The sequence below is a fragment of the Cervus canadensis genome, chromosome 12, assembly GCF_019320065.1.
Source record: "Cervus canadensis isolate Bull #8, Minnesota chromosome 12, ASM1932006v1, whole genome shotgun sequence".
Lineage (NCBI taxonomy): Eukaryota > Metazoa > Chordata > Mammalia > Artiodactyla > Cervidae > Cervus > Cervus canadensis.
Window position 1 is genome coordinate 15,473,084 of NC_057397.1, and position 16,577 is coordinate 15,489,660.

The following is a 16,577-nucleotide window of genomic DNA, read 5'->3' on the forward strand; positions in this document are numbered from 1 at the left end:
ATGAAGAGTGACAGAATACACTACCCCCAAATAGGCCACTTTGGTACAAGGATTATTTTGAATTGAAGGCAGTCAAATAACTCATTTAGTCAACTGGTATCAACGCCTCATGCAATGAACTTTAGCAAATTCTTTTCTTTGTTCTTGTTAATAGGCCCTTATTGCTTTCCTCTTCCTCTTTTTTTTTTTTTTAATTTCTCTTCCTTGACCCACTTTACTCCATCAAGCTTCCTCCTGGTTCTACTTAACACCTTAGTTTTGCAAACCTGAGCACATCCCTGAAACTCAAAATCACTTTTTGAAGAAATATTTCTCTTGAAACATACAGGATGAGAATATCAGGCTAACCCAAAGAAGAATTCATTTATTCAGTACATATTTGTTAAGTCTCTACTGTGTGCAGGACATGACATTGGACCCTGAGGGTGTGACAGTGACATGTCAAAGTCTGCGTTCCTGGAGAAACAGGCAATGATGAGCGAATAAGCAAACAGCATCACTACTCTGATGGGCTTCCCAGGTGGTACAAAGTGCTGAAGAACCCGCCTGCCATTGCACAAGACACAAGAGAGCGGGGTTCGATCCCTGGGTCAGGAAGATCCCCTGGAGGAGGAAATGGCAACCCACTCCAGTATTCTTGCCTGGGAAATTCCATGGACAGAGGAGGCTGGCGGGCCACAGTACACAGGGTCACACAGAGTTGGACATGACTGAGCGACTAAGCACTCACTATTGGTACTGTAATAGGCCTGTATAGGAAACAAGAAGAGGCTGAAGAAGAGTGAGATGGGTAGCAGGCTGGTTAGCAAAGCTCTCTCTAAAGGAGGGGTTCCCAACCTCTAGAATCTAATGTCTGATGATCTGAGATGGAGCTGATGTAATAGTAATAATGAAGTGCACAATAAATGTAACGTACTTGAATCATTCTGTAACCATCCCTACCCCCAACTCCAGTCTGTGGAGAAATTTTCTTCCATGAAACTGGTCCCCAGTGCCAAAAAGTTTGGGTACCACTGCTCTGAAGACTTAATTGGATGCAGAAAGAATGAGAGAAATTTATCTTTGTAAAGAGTGAGATAAACCAAGGACTGGAGTGGCTAAGATATAGAGGGTGATTGGGAAACTGGCAGAAAATAAGGCCAGATGGATGATGAAAATCAGACTTGTGAATGAATGCAAAGGCAATGGCTTCATCACCCACAGATGGGACCAAGAGAAGTGTGGAGCATGAAGAGAGGGGAACTCAGCCATAAGGGTTGCTATCTCGGGCAAGGTGGTAGTGGGAGGTTACCCTCCCAGGGCACTGTCCTATACCTGAATTTTGGCTCTGCAAATCACTAGTGGTCTTGCCATCTACAAGATGCTTAAAGTGACTATTTCTCTGCTTTTGATTCTGTAAAATGTTGCTCTTACAACCATTGAACTTCATCTTCTTCAGCATTAGTGGTTGGGGCATAGACTTGGATTACTGCGATATTCGATGGTTTGCCTTGGAAACAAACTGAGATCATTCGGTTGTTTTTGAGGCTGCATCCAAGTACTGAATTTTGGACTCTTTTGTTGACTCTTGAGGGCTACTCCATTTCTTCTAAGGGATTCTTGCCCAGAGTAGTAGATATAATGTCATCTGAATTAAATTTGCCCATTCTTGTCCATTTTAGTTCACTGATTCTTAAAATATGATTCCTAAAATGCCTACCTCATAGGTGAGGATTAGATGAGTGAATGCATATAAAGCTATCAGGATGGTACTAGATACAGTAAGCACTGAGTAAATATTAGCTAGTGCTATCCCGTTTGTTTAGTAACACCCCCATGAATTCTCTGAACTTGAGCCCAGATCCTCAAGCATGAAGGTTCAGAAATCCCAAAATAGATAGAATATATAAAATACTAAAAGGTGATAAGTGAGTTGAATAAGTGAGAGAGAGAGAGAGAAGGAAAGGAGAAAAGGGTATTGTGGATGAAAAATGTCTCCTGCCATATCAGTAAACAAAGGATATTGCAGTGATCAAGCCATCAGCCACTGCAGCTGCTCTGCTCTGCACCCTGAGGGGATTCAGGAATGAAAACAAAAAACAAACCCCCCAAAAATGAGATATTGTCCCTACATAGTTAAGGTGCATATTAAAGGAAGGATCTCAATGAGCCCAGGCTCTTGCATCTTCCCATAAATAGAAAAATGTGAAATTCATTAACTTGAGATGTTCAGTTTTTCTTTAATTAACAGTAATCTTTTGGTTTTTGACTACCTAGGTTTTGTTGCAAAAGTTCCTATCTAGTTTGGCTCCACTTTTATCATTTTTGTAACCATCCCTCAGAGCTATATGAGAAGTTGTCTCCCAGGCTTAAGTCCTCAGCAAGTCTGTGGAATAAAACCTAATTCTCAACTTTTAGGTTGTACCTTTTTTTTTTTTTCCAGGGGACAGTATGTATAAAAGGACGTTTGGAATTTTAAATAGGGCTGTCAGGGAAAGCTCACCAAGAAGCTAACACCCGAGTCAAGACTGAAGAGCATGCCATGAAGTTTTCTGAGGGAAGACTGTTCCAGGCAGAAGGAACAGCGTATGCTGAGGACATGGGGGAAAAGCATGCCAGCCAATGGGGGAGGAACAGCAAGGGGACAGTGTGTCTGCAGGTGTGAGCAAGGGGGCATCAGAGAGGTAATGAGGGAGGCAGGCAGGACTGTGGGGCTATTTCAGGGACTCAAACTAAGCAAGACCCTGTGGGGCTCCCGGGCACAAAAACCTTTCTGTGTCCCCCATTTCTTTGATTACAGGAAATAGGCTTCATTCAGCCTCCATGATCTTCCGTGAGTTCCAATGGGAAGATTCAAGCAGAAGCTAATTAAGGAAAAGAAGAGATGCAGAAGCAAGGGAAGAACCAGCAGTCAAGAGAAACAACGGGGCAGGGTCCTCATTCTCCATCAAGGGATACACACATCTTTGAGCTGTTTTGGAGACACTGAAGTGACAGTGTGCTATCCGCAAGCACACAGAACCCAGACTGGTTGGAACTAGAAGGTTGATGATGCTGACTCTCACTTACCTCCACCCCACCAATCAGAAGACTGTCCACCAGCTGATCATGTGCTCTTTGAACCACTGCTATAAAACTCCTCGCTACCCCGGGCATTAGTCTGCCATGGCCCCCTTTGCTTGGCAAAGCAATAAAGCCATTCTTTTCTACTTCACCCCAAATCTGTCTCTGAGATTTAACTGGGTATTAGAGTACAGAGGCCAGGTTCAGCTTTAGGACTTTGGCTTTCCTCCAAGGGAAATGGGGAGCCATGAGAGAGTTTTGAGCAGAAGAGTGACATGGCTAGGTTCCCAGTCTCACAAGACTGCTGGGGGCTGCTGTGTTGTGAACAGACTATGGGGAGGTCAGTCCTCAATGCGAATCCCTTGGCCCCAGGCCTAGAAGTGATTTGAGGAAAGTAGACAGAAATAGACCAACCAGATTCGGTGAGCCCAACATCCCAATTACTGGGTGGGGTGGTCTCTTTAGACCGTCCTGCAGAAAACTGTGCTGAACAAACACTGTCTTCCTCTCTCATTGAGGCTCTTCTTCCCTGGAAGCATGTGCTGTGCTTAGCTGCTCATTCTCAGCCGTGCCTCTTTGTGACCACATGGACTGTAGCCTACCAGGCACCTCTGTCCAAGGGGGTTCTCCAGGCAAGAATACTGGAGTGGGTTGCCATGCCCTCCTCCAGGGGATCTTCCTAACCCAGGGATCGAACTCAGGTCTCCTGCATTGCAGGCAGATTCTTTACTATCTGAGCCACTTGAAAAATGGCCAAAGAGAGAAAAGAAGGTGGGGTTTGCTCTGCTGAAGCTTCTCTTGTTATTGACAGCCTTGCCTCTTCTCTGAATAGCTCATCCTTTCCTTCTTGCACAGGAAGTGCAAAATAAGATTCTTAGACTTTAGATTTTTTTTTTTAATTCCCTACATTTGGATTTGCAGATATGCCAATATTTGGATTTGTAGAGCTGTAATTTAAGCTGGTTTCTCCCCTGGAACTGCCTGGTTGAAATGCATCTTTCATGAGGCTTCTGCAGGAGCCCAGCTTCCAGCTCAGACTCCCGAGCACAAATCAAACTCCGATTCAACATCAACCGTATGATATCAGGGGCATCCTAAAACAGCCAGCTTCCAGGAGGCACAAGCCTTGGTGTTTTTCCAACTCCTGAGCCATCTTCCAGGAAAGGGTTAAAAGCTTTCTCACCATTTAGGCACAGAATTAATGCAGGGAGAGCTGATGGTTTGGGGTGGGTAACAGTCCCTGACCCCTTCTCAGGGCATCTCCTCCACACCCTAACCCACAGGGCAGACTAGCTCTGACCCAGCCTGCTAGACACAGCCTGTCTTGGGGATACAAAGGGGGAAAGGCAATAAAGTGCAGAAGTCAAGATAAAGGATGACACTCAGCAGCCTCTGAGCTCCCTTCTTTACTCTAAAGATGGAGGAATCATGCAGCCAATGTGCAAAACTCTTTCTGCAGGTTTTAAAGTCTAAGTCAGGCAGGCTGGGGGGACAGTGGTGAAGAAAGAGGGAATGGCTGAAGGCCAGTCCTCTTAAAGGGAAGACAGGCCCTGTCCTCACCTCTTGGAAAGAATCCAAGTAAAAAAAAGAAGAAAAATAATGAATGCCCAAAGCAGGTTGTCACATTTATCGTCTCTTTTATAGGATGCCCCAGTTTGCACAGCTAATGCTGTATGTATAACCTTCTTGGGGATGGCGGCCCTCAGAGTGAGGTCTGGACTAAAACACCTGACTCTCCTTTCCCCCCTCTTCCTTCCTTGATCCCCCTGAACACTTCTGCCTCCCCTCTGGTGCACAGAAAGCAATGACTAAGATATGGGGCCACCCAGGTAGAGCAGCTAAGCAGCCCAGTCTGCCGAGCATGTGGGGCTTTCGGTGCTAATCCAGGACAAACTAGGACAAGGTGGTCACTCTACACCTGGAAGATATATCAGCCCCCTGGTCCTCACACTAGCCAGCATCTGGATGAACAACACATATGCTGGTCCTCCTTAGGCAACTTGGTGTGGTGTGAAAACTATGGGCTTGAAGCCAGCCAGATTTGGATTTGTATCCAGCTTCTCCCACTCACAATCCATAGTACTCCTAGCCCTGGGCCTTTATATTTCGATCTGCTGTGCTGCGTGCGCTCAGTCGTGTCCGACTCTATGACCCCGTGGACTGTAGCCCACCAGGCTCATCTGTCCATGGGATTTCCCAGGCAAGAATACTGGAGTGGGTTGCCATTTCCTTCTTCAGGGGGTCTTCCCAACCCAGGGATCCAATTTATGTCTCTTGGTCTCCTGCATTGGCAGATGGATTCTTTACCACTAGTGCCATCTGGGAAGCCCCTTCATTGACTTGCTATCTGTAAAAGAAGAGGACTGGTAAAAAGCAGCATTGGTATGGGGATTTAGTACTGGCATTGGAGATTTGGGCTTCCCTGGTGGCTCTGCCTTCCATGAGGGAGACCTGGGTTCTCTCCCTGGGTTGGGAAGATCCCCTAGAGGAGGGCATGACAACCTATTCCAGTATTCTTGCCTGGAGAATCCCCATGGACAGAGGAGCCTGGTGGGCTACAGTCCATGGGGTCACAAAGAGTCGGACACGACTGAGCGAATAAGCACACACTGGAGATTTGGTAAGTTGATATCCATAACAAATGGCTATCTATCCTTTGGCTCCCCATATTAAAATCATCTGGCCCTAACATGCCTCTAATCTAGGGTTTGGTGGCTTTAAATAACATGTGGCATCTACATGGCCTTTAGGATTTTCCAGGCACTTCCACATACACTGTCTCATATGAGGATTCCCAGTTGAGGGAAAACAGTAACATGAGCCCCACTTTAGAGATCAGAAGAGGAGGCCGAGAGCAGGTGAGAGAACCTAGCAAACAGCACGTCAACCCAGATCATATGTTTTCACTCTGCTGCCTCTCACCTCCTATGTCTCAACAAAACCCCAGCAGAGGGTCAGAGGCACAGGGAAGTCTGGAAGCTTTCCAACACAAGGAAGGTGTGGAGGAACCTGTTTTCCAGCAAACTCTTTCAGCTATCTGCGCCTGCCAGGAACCTGGGGCTCAGCCCTCGCAACAGAGTTCCAGACTGCCCCGTCAGATGATTGCCCTTGTGCGCTTGTTTTGTGCCTTCTTGGATTGGGCTGTTTAAATCGATACCAACCACTACACGTGCAGAGTCAGGGAGGCTGAGCCTTGTCAGGTGGCTGTTTAGTTGCCTCGGTCGTGTCCAACTCTTTGTGACCCCATGGACTGTTGCCCACTAGGCTCCTCTGTCTACAGGATTTCCCAGGCAAGAATACTGGAGTGGGTTGCCATTTCCTACTCCAGGGAAATTTGTCAGGTAGAAACAATTCTCAATTATTCCCCTTGGCTCAGGACAGGAATCCTGTGAGAATGACTAACTGGCATTTGACACAGCTTGTTTTTATTGAGTGCTTCCTCCTCCTCCTCCTCCCAAGTGTGTGGAATGTGATACTTGGATCACTGGTGAGGGAAGATGAAGCCACCGGATGGCTGAGAATTGAAATCTAACTCAAGTTACTTTATGGCTGTTCCCAGAGAAGGTTCCTCGGGGGCTTCACCCTCTGTTCACTAGGCTCCATCTGCTGGAAGGCCTCTCCTCTCCACACAGGACCTGCTTCCTCTCATCGCTGTAGGGTCCACTTCCCATAGAGCAGCCAGTGACAGCCCAAAACCCCCAGAGCTTTCCCACGGCTCTAACTGCACCCGTCTCACAGACCTTCTCGCTGACGGTGCTCTCTTCCTGTCGTTCAGGCTTCTCCGCCCATGGGATTTCCCAGGCAAGAATACTAGAGTGTGTTGCCATTTCCTTCTCCAGGGGGTCCTCCTGACCCAAGGACTGAACCCAAGTCTCCTGCTTTGGCAGGTGGCTACTTTACCACTGAGCTACATGGGAAGACAACCATGCTCTAGTCGCAACCTTTTTTCCTGAGTGCTCCAATTCCTCACCTCGAGCCTCTGCTCTTGGCGCTCCTCATGGAGGGAATGCCAAGGCCACCTCCTTCTCATCCTTTAAGTCCCAGCTCAAGTTTCATTCCTTCAGAAGCCTACCTCTGACCATTTTAAAAAAAGGCCCTCCCACCTCCCCATCCCAACCCCCACCCTCTCTGTAGCCACACTCAACCCCATCACCCTAGTCTATTTTTTGATGGCCTTTATCGCTCTCAGAAATGAATACACATTTACTTGAACTTGTCAATTGTCTCCTTCCATCAACATAGAAAAGCCATGAAGAGAAAGGACTTTGTCTACTGTGTCCATGGCTTTTTCTCTGGAGCCCAGTAAAGCCAGACACTCAGATATTTTTAAATATTGAATGATGTATTTGTCCCTATTTAAAACAAAGAGGTTATGAGTATGGGGCTTGAAGTCAAGCAGGCTTGTGAGATGGTCCTACTTACCAGCTGGAAGAAGTCACTTAGCTTCTTTAAATTGAATCGTCCTCTATAACAGAATGAACAGGTCACTCAGTGGTAGATGCCATTGTTGATTTTAGGGCTGGTCACCCTCTCTAGTGCAAGCTCCTGATGGCAGACACTTTAACATTCACCTTTGTATCTGCATGCCTTGAAACTTCCCCTGAGCATCCTCTACTTTCCTGTCCTGTAGTACATCTTATATTGTTCTAAGGAGTCTGTGTATCTCATAGGGACATGAATACCTGCAAAACCTAACACAGTGCCTATTGTACTTGTAGAATAAATGAATGGTGTTTAACAGGTACCTAGCAGATTTTCAAAAAATATAGTTTAAGTTAGCAAAGACATTTTAAATACATGAATTAAAGGATAATACCAGATGCTATGTGTTCAAGTGCTGAATTACATATAATCAAGTGACACAATGTATAGCATAAAACTGGATGCCAGTGGTGGCCAACACAGAGGTTCCCAGGGCCAGTCAAGGCACTAGGAATGTGAAATGAACAGGAAAGAGACTGGGGCCAACTGGAGGCGACATCTCATCTCAAAGGCAATTTCTGCTCAGGTCTAGCTTTTTGTTGCCATCCTGGAATGTGGGCCCAGTGGTCTCATATCACTGACACTTTCAAGTGAAACTGGAACTCTGAATTTTTTAGGTGAGATTTCCCAAGTCTCCAAATTATCGATTAATCTAAGTTTATTAAACAAGCATTTGAGATGAGCAAAGCAAGTCTGGGAGCCATTCTGCAACCTCTGACCAAGAGCCCTCAGGGATCAGATGGAGGTCCTAACCAGGCATTTATGGAAGAAGCTACACAGGAAACAGGCTATTGATATGTCCAAGAATTCCCCTCAAGCATCTGTCAAGCATTTATAGAGCACTTACTGAGTGCCAGGTATCGGGATATAAAGATAACTCAGAACCTGTTCCCTCTGAGACTTTATAGCTGGTCAATTCAAGAGCTGTTGTTGAGGGGTGGGATGGGAGGGTTGGGAGAGAGGTTCAAGAGGCAGGGGTATATTCATACAGCTAGTTCACTTTGTTGTTCAGCAGAAACTAGCACAGCATTTTAAAGCAATTATACTCAGATAAATAAACTAGAAATGCATGGTTGAAATACAGTAATATCAGTTCATTACACTGTGATGGTTCTATGCATTTTGGAATTTATTGAATATCTATTTTGATGATAAAACTATCAGTACTTTTTAAAAAATCAATTGAAGTTTTCAAGCTTGTATTCAAGATGATTGTATCTTAAAACGCAGATAACGTTTTGTATTCAGGTTATGTCAAGAATATTGTTTTGCTTCCCTTAAGGTTTAAAGAATGTTTTATGTAAAGTCCAATAATTGGACCCTTTATTATTTAAAAAAACAAAACAAAACAGAAGAACTGTTGTTGAGTCACTGTTGCGAACAGAGCTCATCAAGGTAGTAGGCTAGACACCTGGACAACTAGGTATTGCTTGTGACTCATTAGATCTGTGCCCTGGGGTGCTGGTAGCAAACCACCATACTACTGTGTCCTTCTATGGATTCTCCATCCTGGAGACTACCTAGTACCACCTAGGGACAAAGTGGCCTACCCTAGCTGATGGTAGCAGAGGTTTCACAGTCTAACAGACATGAGATGATTGTCCATTGGTTCTCATAGTCTAACACTCCCTCTCCCTCCTCCCTTATAAAATGCGTATTTACATGAGCTCTTATGGTGGTGACTTCCCTGGTGGCTCAAACGGTAAAGCGTCTGTCTACAATGCGGGAGACCTGGGTTCAATCCCTAGGTTGGGAAGATCTCCTGGAGAAGGAAATGGCAACCCACTCCAGTATTCTTGCCTGGAAAACCCCTTGGACGGAGGAGCCTGGTAGGCTACAGTCCCTGGGGTCGCAGAGTCGGAGAAGACTGAATGACTTCACTTTCACTTTCACTTATGGTGGTGGCAAATACTATTCAGGTAAAACAGCACCTCCCAGAGCATGTGTTATCAAAAAGTCCAGGGAGGGGACTCATCTGGTCACACATGACTGAGGCTAATTAAAACATACCTAATCTACACAGCAGACACACAGAAGTCTGTTTTTGATCGAACTGATACTGTGATCTTAGACTTGCTGAAGGACTAACTCCCATCACAGCCCTGCCAATATTGACTGGTGGTGTTCAAAAGTACATAAGTAGACTGATTTCTCCTCCTCCACACTCCAAACTAAAAAAGCTAGCAGTAGTGTTAGTATACTCCTGTTTCCACTGGCTGGAATACACACTGAATAAGTAATTGCGTTACCTGGAAAAAACTGAGTCAAAAGAAACAGTGATGGAAAGCAGAGTAGAGGAGGTCTTGAGTCGCATTCTTAATTCCACCAAGAATTACTCTGGGTTTTCAGTGAAAGTCTGTTTAGTGTCAACTCTCCACCACCCAATCTGATCCATTATTAAAAAAACAAAACAAAACAAAACACTTTGGTAACTTTCATCTTAGATACAAGAAACAAAACCAACCTGGAGGGGAGAGGGAGGAAGTACCCTCCTGGAGTCTAGGTTAATAGGCAGTACTGGCCTCCTGTCACTTCCTTCTTTAAGTTAGCAGGAAGGAAACACATTCACTGAGGGCCTCTGCTAATATGTCCTTAATTTAAAGACAATTAGGCAATTCCTACATCCTCTATCCTCAAGATAAACCACCAGAGCTGAATGCCCTCTTTCACTATCTACTGGATGAACCGGTAATTCTCAAAACAACAATGGAGGTTATGAAAAATCTACTTTGTACTAACTTAGAAGGACATTAGTAACAGCCTAGGTCTTGGAATTAAGTCCCTAGCCAAGCCTTCGTTCTGCTTTGTTTCCTTTCTGAGAATTTTTTTTTTTTTCCTACCGGAAAGTTTCATGGGACTTATTCTGGAAATATCTCTAAACAGAAGTACTTCTCCAGGTGTCCTAGCAAAAAATTATTTTCTGTGACCTTTGGCAAGAAATTGACTCCAGGGAAGAAAAGAAAGAAGCAAAAGTCTGTTTGCTTTCTAGTGACTGTTCCTCACCTCTCCAGGTACTCTGGGGATGAAGAGGCAGAACACCAAACTCTTCACCCCTCTCTTCTCTCTACACTGGCAGGTGGCCAGTGCTTTCCAACTTCATTTTTTTTTTTTTCCAACTTCATTTTATTTTTTATTTTTTATTTTTTTCCAACTTCATTTTAAAGCTCACAGCTCCGAAAAACATGACCAGAGTAAGCAGCGCGGACTCCACTACAGGTCTTATTCTAAGAAGGTAAGTAAGGTCCCCATTACTTAAGTACACTCAAGCCCGCGAAGACTGCCAGCCCACTCAAGCCCTTCGGTTATTTACCAGCGGGATTTAAACCCGCTCGGAAGCGGGGGCGTGGCCTGGGCGGAGCCCCGCGGCCTGGGTGGGCGGGGCGGAGGCGGGGATGCCAGAGGCTCAGCGCCTTGCGAGAAAGACCGGAGCTCTGGGAACAAGCGCCTGTCTCTTTAAATGCTAGGGGCTGCGCTCCCGCCCTGGGAGCCCGGAGCCGGATCTACAATCCCGTCCCTCCGGCTCCGGCGCTTGTTGCTCGCCCGGCCCGAGCGGGAGCTGCCGCCGCCGGGCACCGAGGCTGCTTCCTTCTTTTTCTAGAGAACCCCACTTCGCCCCCCCCCGAGATCCGGTTGAGGGGGTGAAGCAGCCCCAGCAGGAGGGAAGGGGTGCGGCGTGAAGAGGCGCCGCTCCCCGCCTTCAAGTCTTGAGGCGCTACGTAGCCCCGGGGGGCAAGACATGCTCTGCTCCCTCCCGCCCAGCTTCGCAGCCGCCGGCGCCCGTAGAGAAGAGACTGCGGAGTCCACACCTTCAAACTCGCCCTAGAAGTCTCAGGGTGCGGCGGGGTAGGGGGCGGGGGGGGTCTCCCAATTCCTCACGGCCTCCACTTCTAGGCGGGTGAGTTTGCGCAGGTAACCCGAGCCGGAGGGCGGGTGCGCGGGGGGAGGGGCGGGCGAGACGGTAGGAGGAAGCGCCGCAGGTGAGCCAGGTAGGGCGGCTCACCTGCCCAGGCTGCGCTGCGGGATCCTCGCCGGTTTCCTTAGCGATGGAGGGGGGGCGGGGACGTCTCTGGAACCGACTTAGGACCTTGAGATGAAGGGGGGAGGGGGAAATAGGAAAGGGGAATTGGAGTAAAGTTTCTTTGCCCCCTTCCTGCTTGGCATTGGCAGGTAGGGCCCTGGCGGAAGCAGTAGGAGTCGCTGATGCAACGGGCTTCTGCCGGGGCGAGGTCAAGGGCTGGGGGCAGGGGCGAGCTGGAGTTGCCCAGCCTCCTGTGACCATGGCCCTGGAGGCAGATAAGTGAGAGAGAAAGCTCGCTGCGTCTGAGATTTCCCCGTAAAATGACTCCAGGTGCCCGGCCCCCAATGTTTCTTCCTCCTCTTTAAGAACAGATCGCCTATATTACGGAGGAGCGCCTCCTACACGGTTTCCTTGCCTTCCTCTCCCAACAGGTGGTCTCAACCCCTGTCCGGGGACCGGTGCCAATGACCCTAGTGGTGGTTTCGCTTTCTCCTCTGCCGGCGGCGTGAACGTGTGCCCGCAGCGTGATGGGCAACCAGGTGGAGAAACTGACCCACCTAAGCTACAAGGAAGTGCCCACCGCCGACCCGACGGGCGTGGATCGGGAGGATGGGCCCCGCATCGGGGTCTCCTACATCTTCTCCAATGACGACGAGGACATGGAGCCGCAGCCGCCGCCCCAGGGGCCGAATGGCGGGGGCGTGGGTTTGCCCGACGGCGGGGACGGGCCGTCTCTGCCCCGGCCGCAGCCCTATGACCCTCGACTGCACGAGGTGGAGTGCTCCGTGTTCTACCGCGATGAATGCATCTACCAGAAAAGCTTCTCGCCGGGTTCCGCGGCGCTGAGCACCTACACCCCCGAGAACCTGCTCAACAAGTGCAGGCCTGGCGATCTGGTGGAGTTCGTGTCGCAGGCGCAGTACCCACACTGGGCCGTCTACGTGGGCAACTTCCAGGTGGTGCATTTGCACCGGCTAGAGGTGAGCAACAGCTTCCTGACGGACGCAAGTCAGGGCCGGCGCGGTCGCGTGGTGAACGATCTGTACCGCTACAAGCCGCTGAGTCCCAGCGCCGTGGTGCGCAACGCGCTGGCGCACGTGGGCGCCAAGGAGCGCGAGCTGAGCTGGCGCAACTCGTAGAGCTTCGCCGCCTGGTGCCGCTACGGCAAGCGCGAGTTCAAGATCGGCGGCGAGCTGCGCATCGGCAAGCAGCCCTACCGACTGCAAATCCAGCTCTCTGCGCAGCGCAGCCACACGCTCGAGTTCCAGAGCCTGGAGGACCTGATCATGGAGAAGCGGCGCAACGACCAGATCGGGCGCACCGCGGTCCTGCAGGAGCTGGCCACGCACCTGCACCCCGAGCCGGACGAGGGCGACAGCGACGCTGCGCGGACTACGCCGCCTCCCGGGCGCCCCCCCCCCGCGCCGGGCCGGGAGGAGGAGGACCGAGAGGCGGTGGTGCACTGACGGGGGAGCTGAGAGAGGAGCTGTTTGCAGCAGCCGCTGCCCGTGCCCGCTCCCTCCTCTCACTCCCTCCTCCACCGCCTTCTGGGCCCCATCTGGGCTCCTGGGCCATTTGGAAAACGGAGAGTTGGCGCAAAGCGTAGCCAGCTGTGGCTTGAGTTTGTTATCTTGGACGGAGGAGGAAGAGGGAGCAGGTAGGAGCACTTTGGCCGGGGGCGCTTCTCGGCCTCTTGCCCACTGGCTCAATCCGCCTTCTTTTCCCGAGGTGAGGCAAGCTGTGGACTTGCCAGACACTTGAATCCCTGCTGGACTTGGGTCCAAAAATCAGCTCTTCTGAATTTAGGGATGAAGACAAGTTCGGAATGCCAATGCCTGCCGCTGCCTTCTGCCCGCGCTTCCCCTCCTACCCTGGGCTTGGAGGATGCCCCGTAGTAAGGCCAGAGGAGGTTTGTGGTGTGCTTCCACACCGCCCCCCCCCCCCGCGGCACCCCCCGAGGGGCAGTGTGAGGGGTCTGGGAAGCTGGGGTGATTTATTTATTTTATGGTTTTCCTGGGGTGCAAGGCTGGTGAAACCTGGATCAGATCTGGGATCAGCAGACTGAAACCAAACAACCCCCTGTGAAGTATAACAAATAGTTGAGTAAACTTGGGCTGCAAAACAAAGACTTGGCTACCTCAGCCCGCCCCATCCCCCAACGATGTGTCTTTTGGAGCTGGCTTCCGGCTGAGTCTCCTGAGCGGCCCACTGGTTCCCAGGTTTCAAGTAAATTGTTGTCACAGGCCAGCTAAGGGAAGGATTCTATTCTGGTTCTGTTTTGCCGCCTTTGTTTATAGCCTGCAATTGTAGGCACTTAAGAGCTGCTGTGTTTGTCATCAAAGGAGGGCAGAGCCCTTTGTGTCTCTGATCTAATTAAAACCTGCGTGGCCATGTTCATCCTCAGGTCAATTTCCTGTCAATCCCCCAGCCGACCCCCTTCTGATATAGTGAAGGTAACTTGTTTTCTTAATTTAAGGCTTTGGTGGTGGTCCTGTGATTTTTTTTTTTTTTTTCCCTTTACTGTCTCACCCCCTTCACTCACTCGTTTTGCTGGAGGTCGAATTTTTGGCTTGAGGCATATTTCAATGATAAGGTATTGCTAGCCACGCTTGATACAATATGTATGTAAGTGAAAGTCGCTCAGTCCTGTCACTGAGCTGTTGCTCAGTCACTTTGTGACCCCGTGGACTATACAGTTATTTTGTGACCCAGTTTTTACCCTTAGAGTAGGATCATATTTGAATGATCCATATTTAAGTGATACAGCCATGGCCATCCTCAGGCATCCTGCCTGGAGATCTTTAAATCAAGGCAGCAAAACTTGAAGGATTTTCTTGTGTTATTACTTTTTTTTTTTTTCAAACTTAGGAAGGCGAGGCCATAAGTTTTAAAAGCCTAGACCTTCATAGCACCACAACACGAATTCATTTAATTACAAGGGTGTAGGCTATGTTCCCTGTTGTCACAAGAATCCCCAGACATGTCCTATCACTTTGATTGTTAAAGATGAACCACAGTCAGCTCTAGTCCAGGACTTTAGAGAAACATCCGTCTCCTGTTGAAAATGTTAATCCAGTTTCCTTCTTTAATAATCTCACAGCTTTGTGTTTGTATTCTTTTGCTCGTGGAAAAGTGGAGCAAGGTAAAGTGGGTAAAGACATTTGGGAGAGCCTGTTAGATTTGAATTGTCTTTTGTGTCGAACACAGTCAAGAGAAAGTTGAATGTAGTGACCACTGTGTAGGCAGCAGGAGGGAAGAGCAGAGCAGCACCGGCTAGCAGCTCTGGGCCAGCTCTCTCTTCCGCTCTCGGATCTCTGTCTCCCTCTTTCAAGCTTCAGTGGAAAGTGAATGTCGCCAGGCACCGGGATAGCAATGACTCTTTGTTACAGCTTTGTGAGAAATCTCAACTGGAAGGAAGAACTATAAAATCCACATCCACAGTAGCAATTCTGCCTCTCAGGAAGAGGTTTTTGATAACAGGACTTGAAAATGAGCTGGAAGAGTTAAGAGATCTTCCGATGCGGCTTTTTCGTGTGTTTTTACAGAGCAACAGAGATGTGAAGTACGTACATAATGCTTTTGGAACCGTGATTCTGTTGGAAGTTTTATTAGGGTCGTCATAGTTAAAGTAAAGCATCAACCAACCAGTGAAAGTTTCAAAGAAAGGGGATTGAATCAACTGTTGGCATCTTTCTTGAAGATGTGGATAAGAGTTTTGACTGTCCAGACAGTGGCTACATCTGGCACTTTAAAATATACATATATATATATTTAATTTTTGTTTCTCCTTAGGACTAAGACTCTAGAACTGTTTTGTACTGTGAATTACGGATGCTCTTTGAAGACAAGGAATATTGATTCTAATGTTCTTCAGAAGCTCTGGCAGGGATAAGCAAGACACTCAACTGGAACGGATGCTAAATGTAATCAGACAAATTCTATTTTCTTAAGCAAATATTTTATTGAGACTGCTTATGTATAGCAAAGGAGCCCACAACTTCAGCTACACAACTTTTTGTATTGAAAGAACTCAAACTTTTTGTAGCTTTTATTCCACATTTAATTTAAAATGACTATAGCACTAACACACCTAGCAGAAGACTTTACTCCAGACCTTTAAGGAAATTTTTAGTTTTTATGAAAAAATGATACTTCAGTGGTTACATTTCTCACATCTTTGGTGCTTCTGTCCCTAATAGCACCAGTCAACAACACCACAACCACATGGAAACATATTTTTGGAAGCAAAACTTTAATTTTCTACAACATATACTATGGATAATGAAAATTTAAGGACTACTTGTTTCCTATATTTTTTTTCCTTAGAGTGGAATCCATTGTGTTGAAGACTTGATATGATGTGATTGTCTAACCTTTTTTTTTTGAAATTAGAATAAAATCTATTGTGATCATGATCATTGAAAGGGTTTGTTTGGCAAGTTATGTTTTATTTGTGAGGTTTTGTTTTTTTTTTTTTAATCAAGGTAACTAAACAACTGGTTTATTCAACTTCATTATATTGTCTTGTTCTTACTGATAATACCTGTAACCCATGGAGAATTATATCGGTTAACTTGATAAATTCCACGTGCATTTTATTTCCTAGTGAATTGTGTAAACTTTATTTTTGTTGATGATTATATGTTAAATCAATGTTACGTTCTCATACCACTTCTTGAGAAGGAGGTTCTAATTTGAAACTGTATCATTTCCTTCAAAATGAAGGGCAAGTGCTTAGTTAAATAAAAGATTGATGACATCTTTTAAACCATTTCTTCCTCACTATGTCTCATTACAATAAAACCTGTCAAATCCTTTTGAAAAATGCTCTGAGGGTTTCCAGTAAACCATCTATTAGTGTTAACTGCATTTATTTCTATTTTTTTCTTTTTGTGTACTTTTTTCCTGCCATTTTTTTTTTTTTTTGGTCCAAAGCCAAGCTCCTCAGCTTAACTACAATTCTTGCATTGCTCAGTAAATAATTTTGATGAATTCATTTAGTGACTGAAAACCCTCCCTGCATTTACCATGTGAG

General features: G+C 47.2%; 1 protein-coding gene across 1 annotated transcript; it reads left to right on the top strand.

The window, feature by feature from the left end:
• Positions 1–10,947: 10,947 nt before the first annotated feature.
• Positions 10,948–16,313, top strand: LOC122451177 (protein LRATD2-like). The gene is given in 2 exon segments (XM_043483779.1): positions 10,948–11,357; positions 11,974–16,313. A coding segment is annotated over 1 exon segment (939 nt). The 5' UTR covers positions 10,948–11,357; positions 11,974–12,069; the 3' UTR covers positions 13,009–16,313.
• Positions 16,314–16,577: the final 264 nt, after the last annotated feature.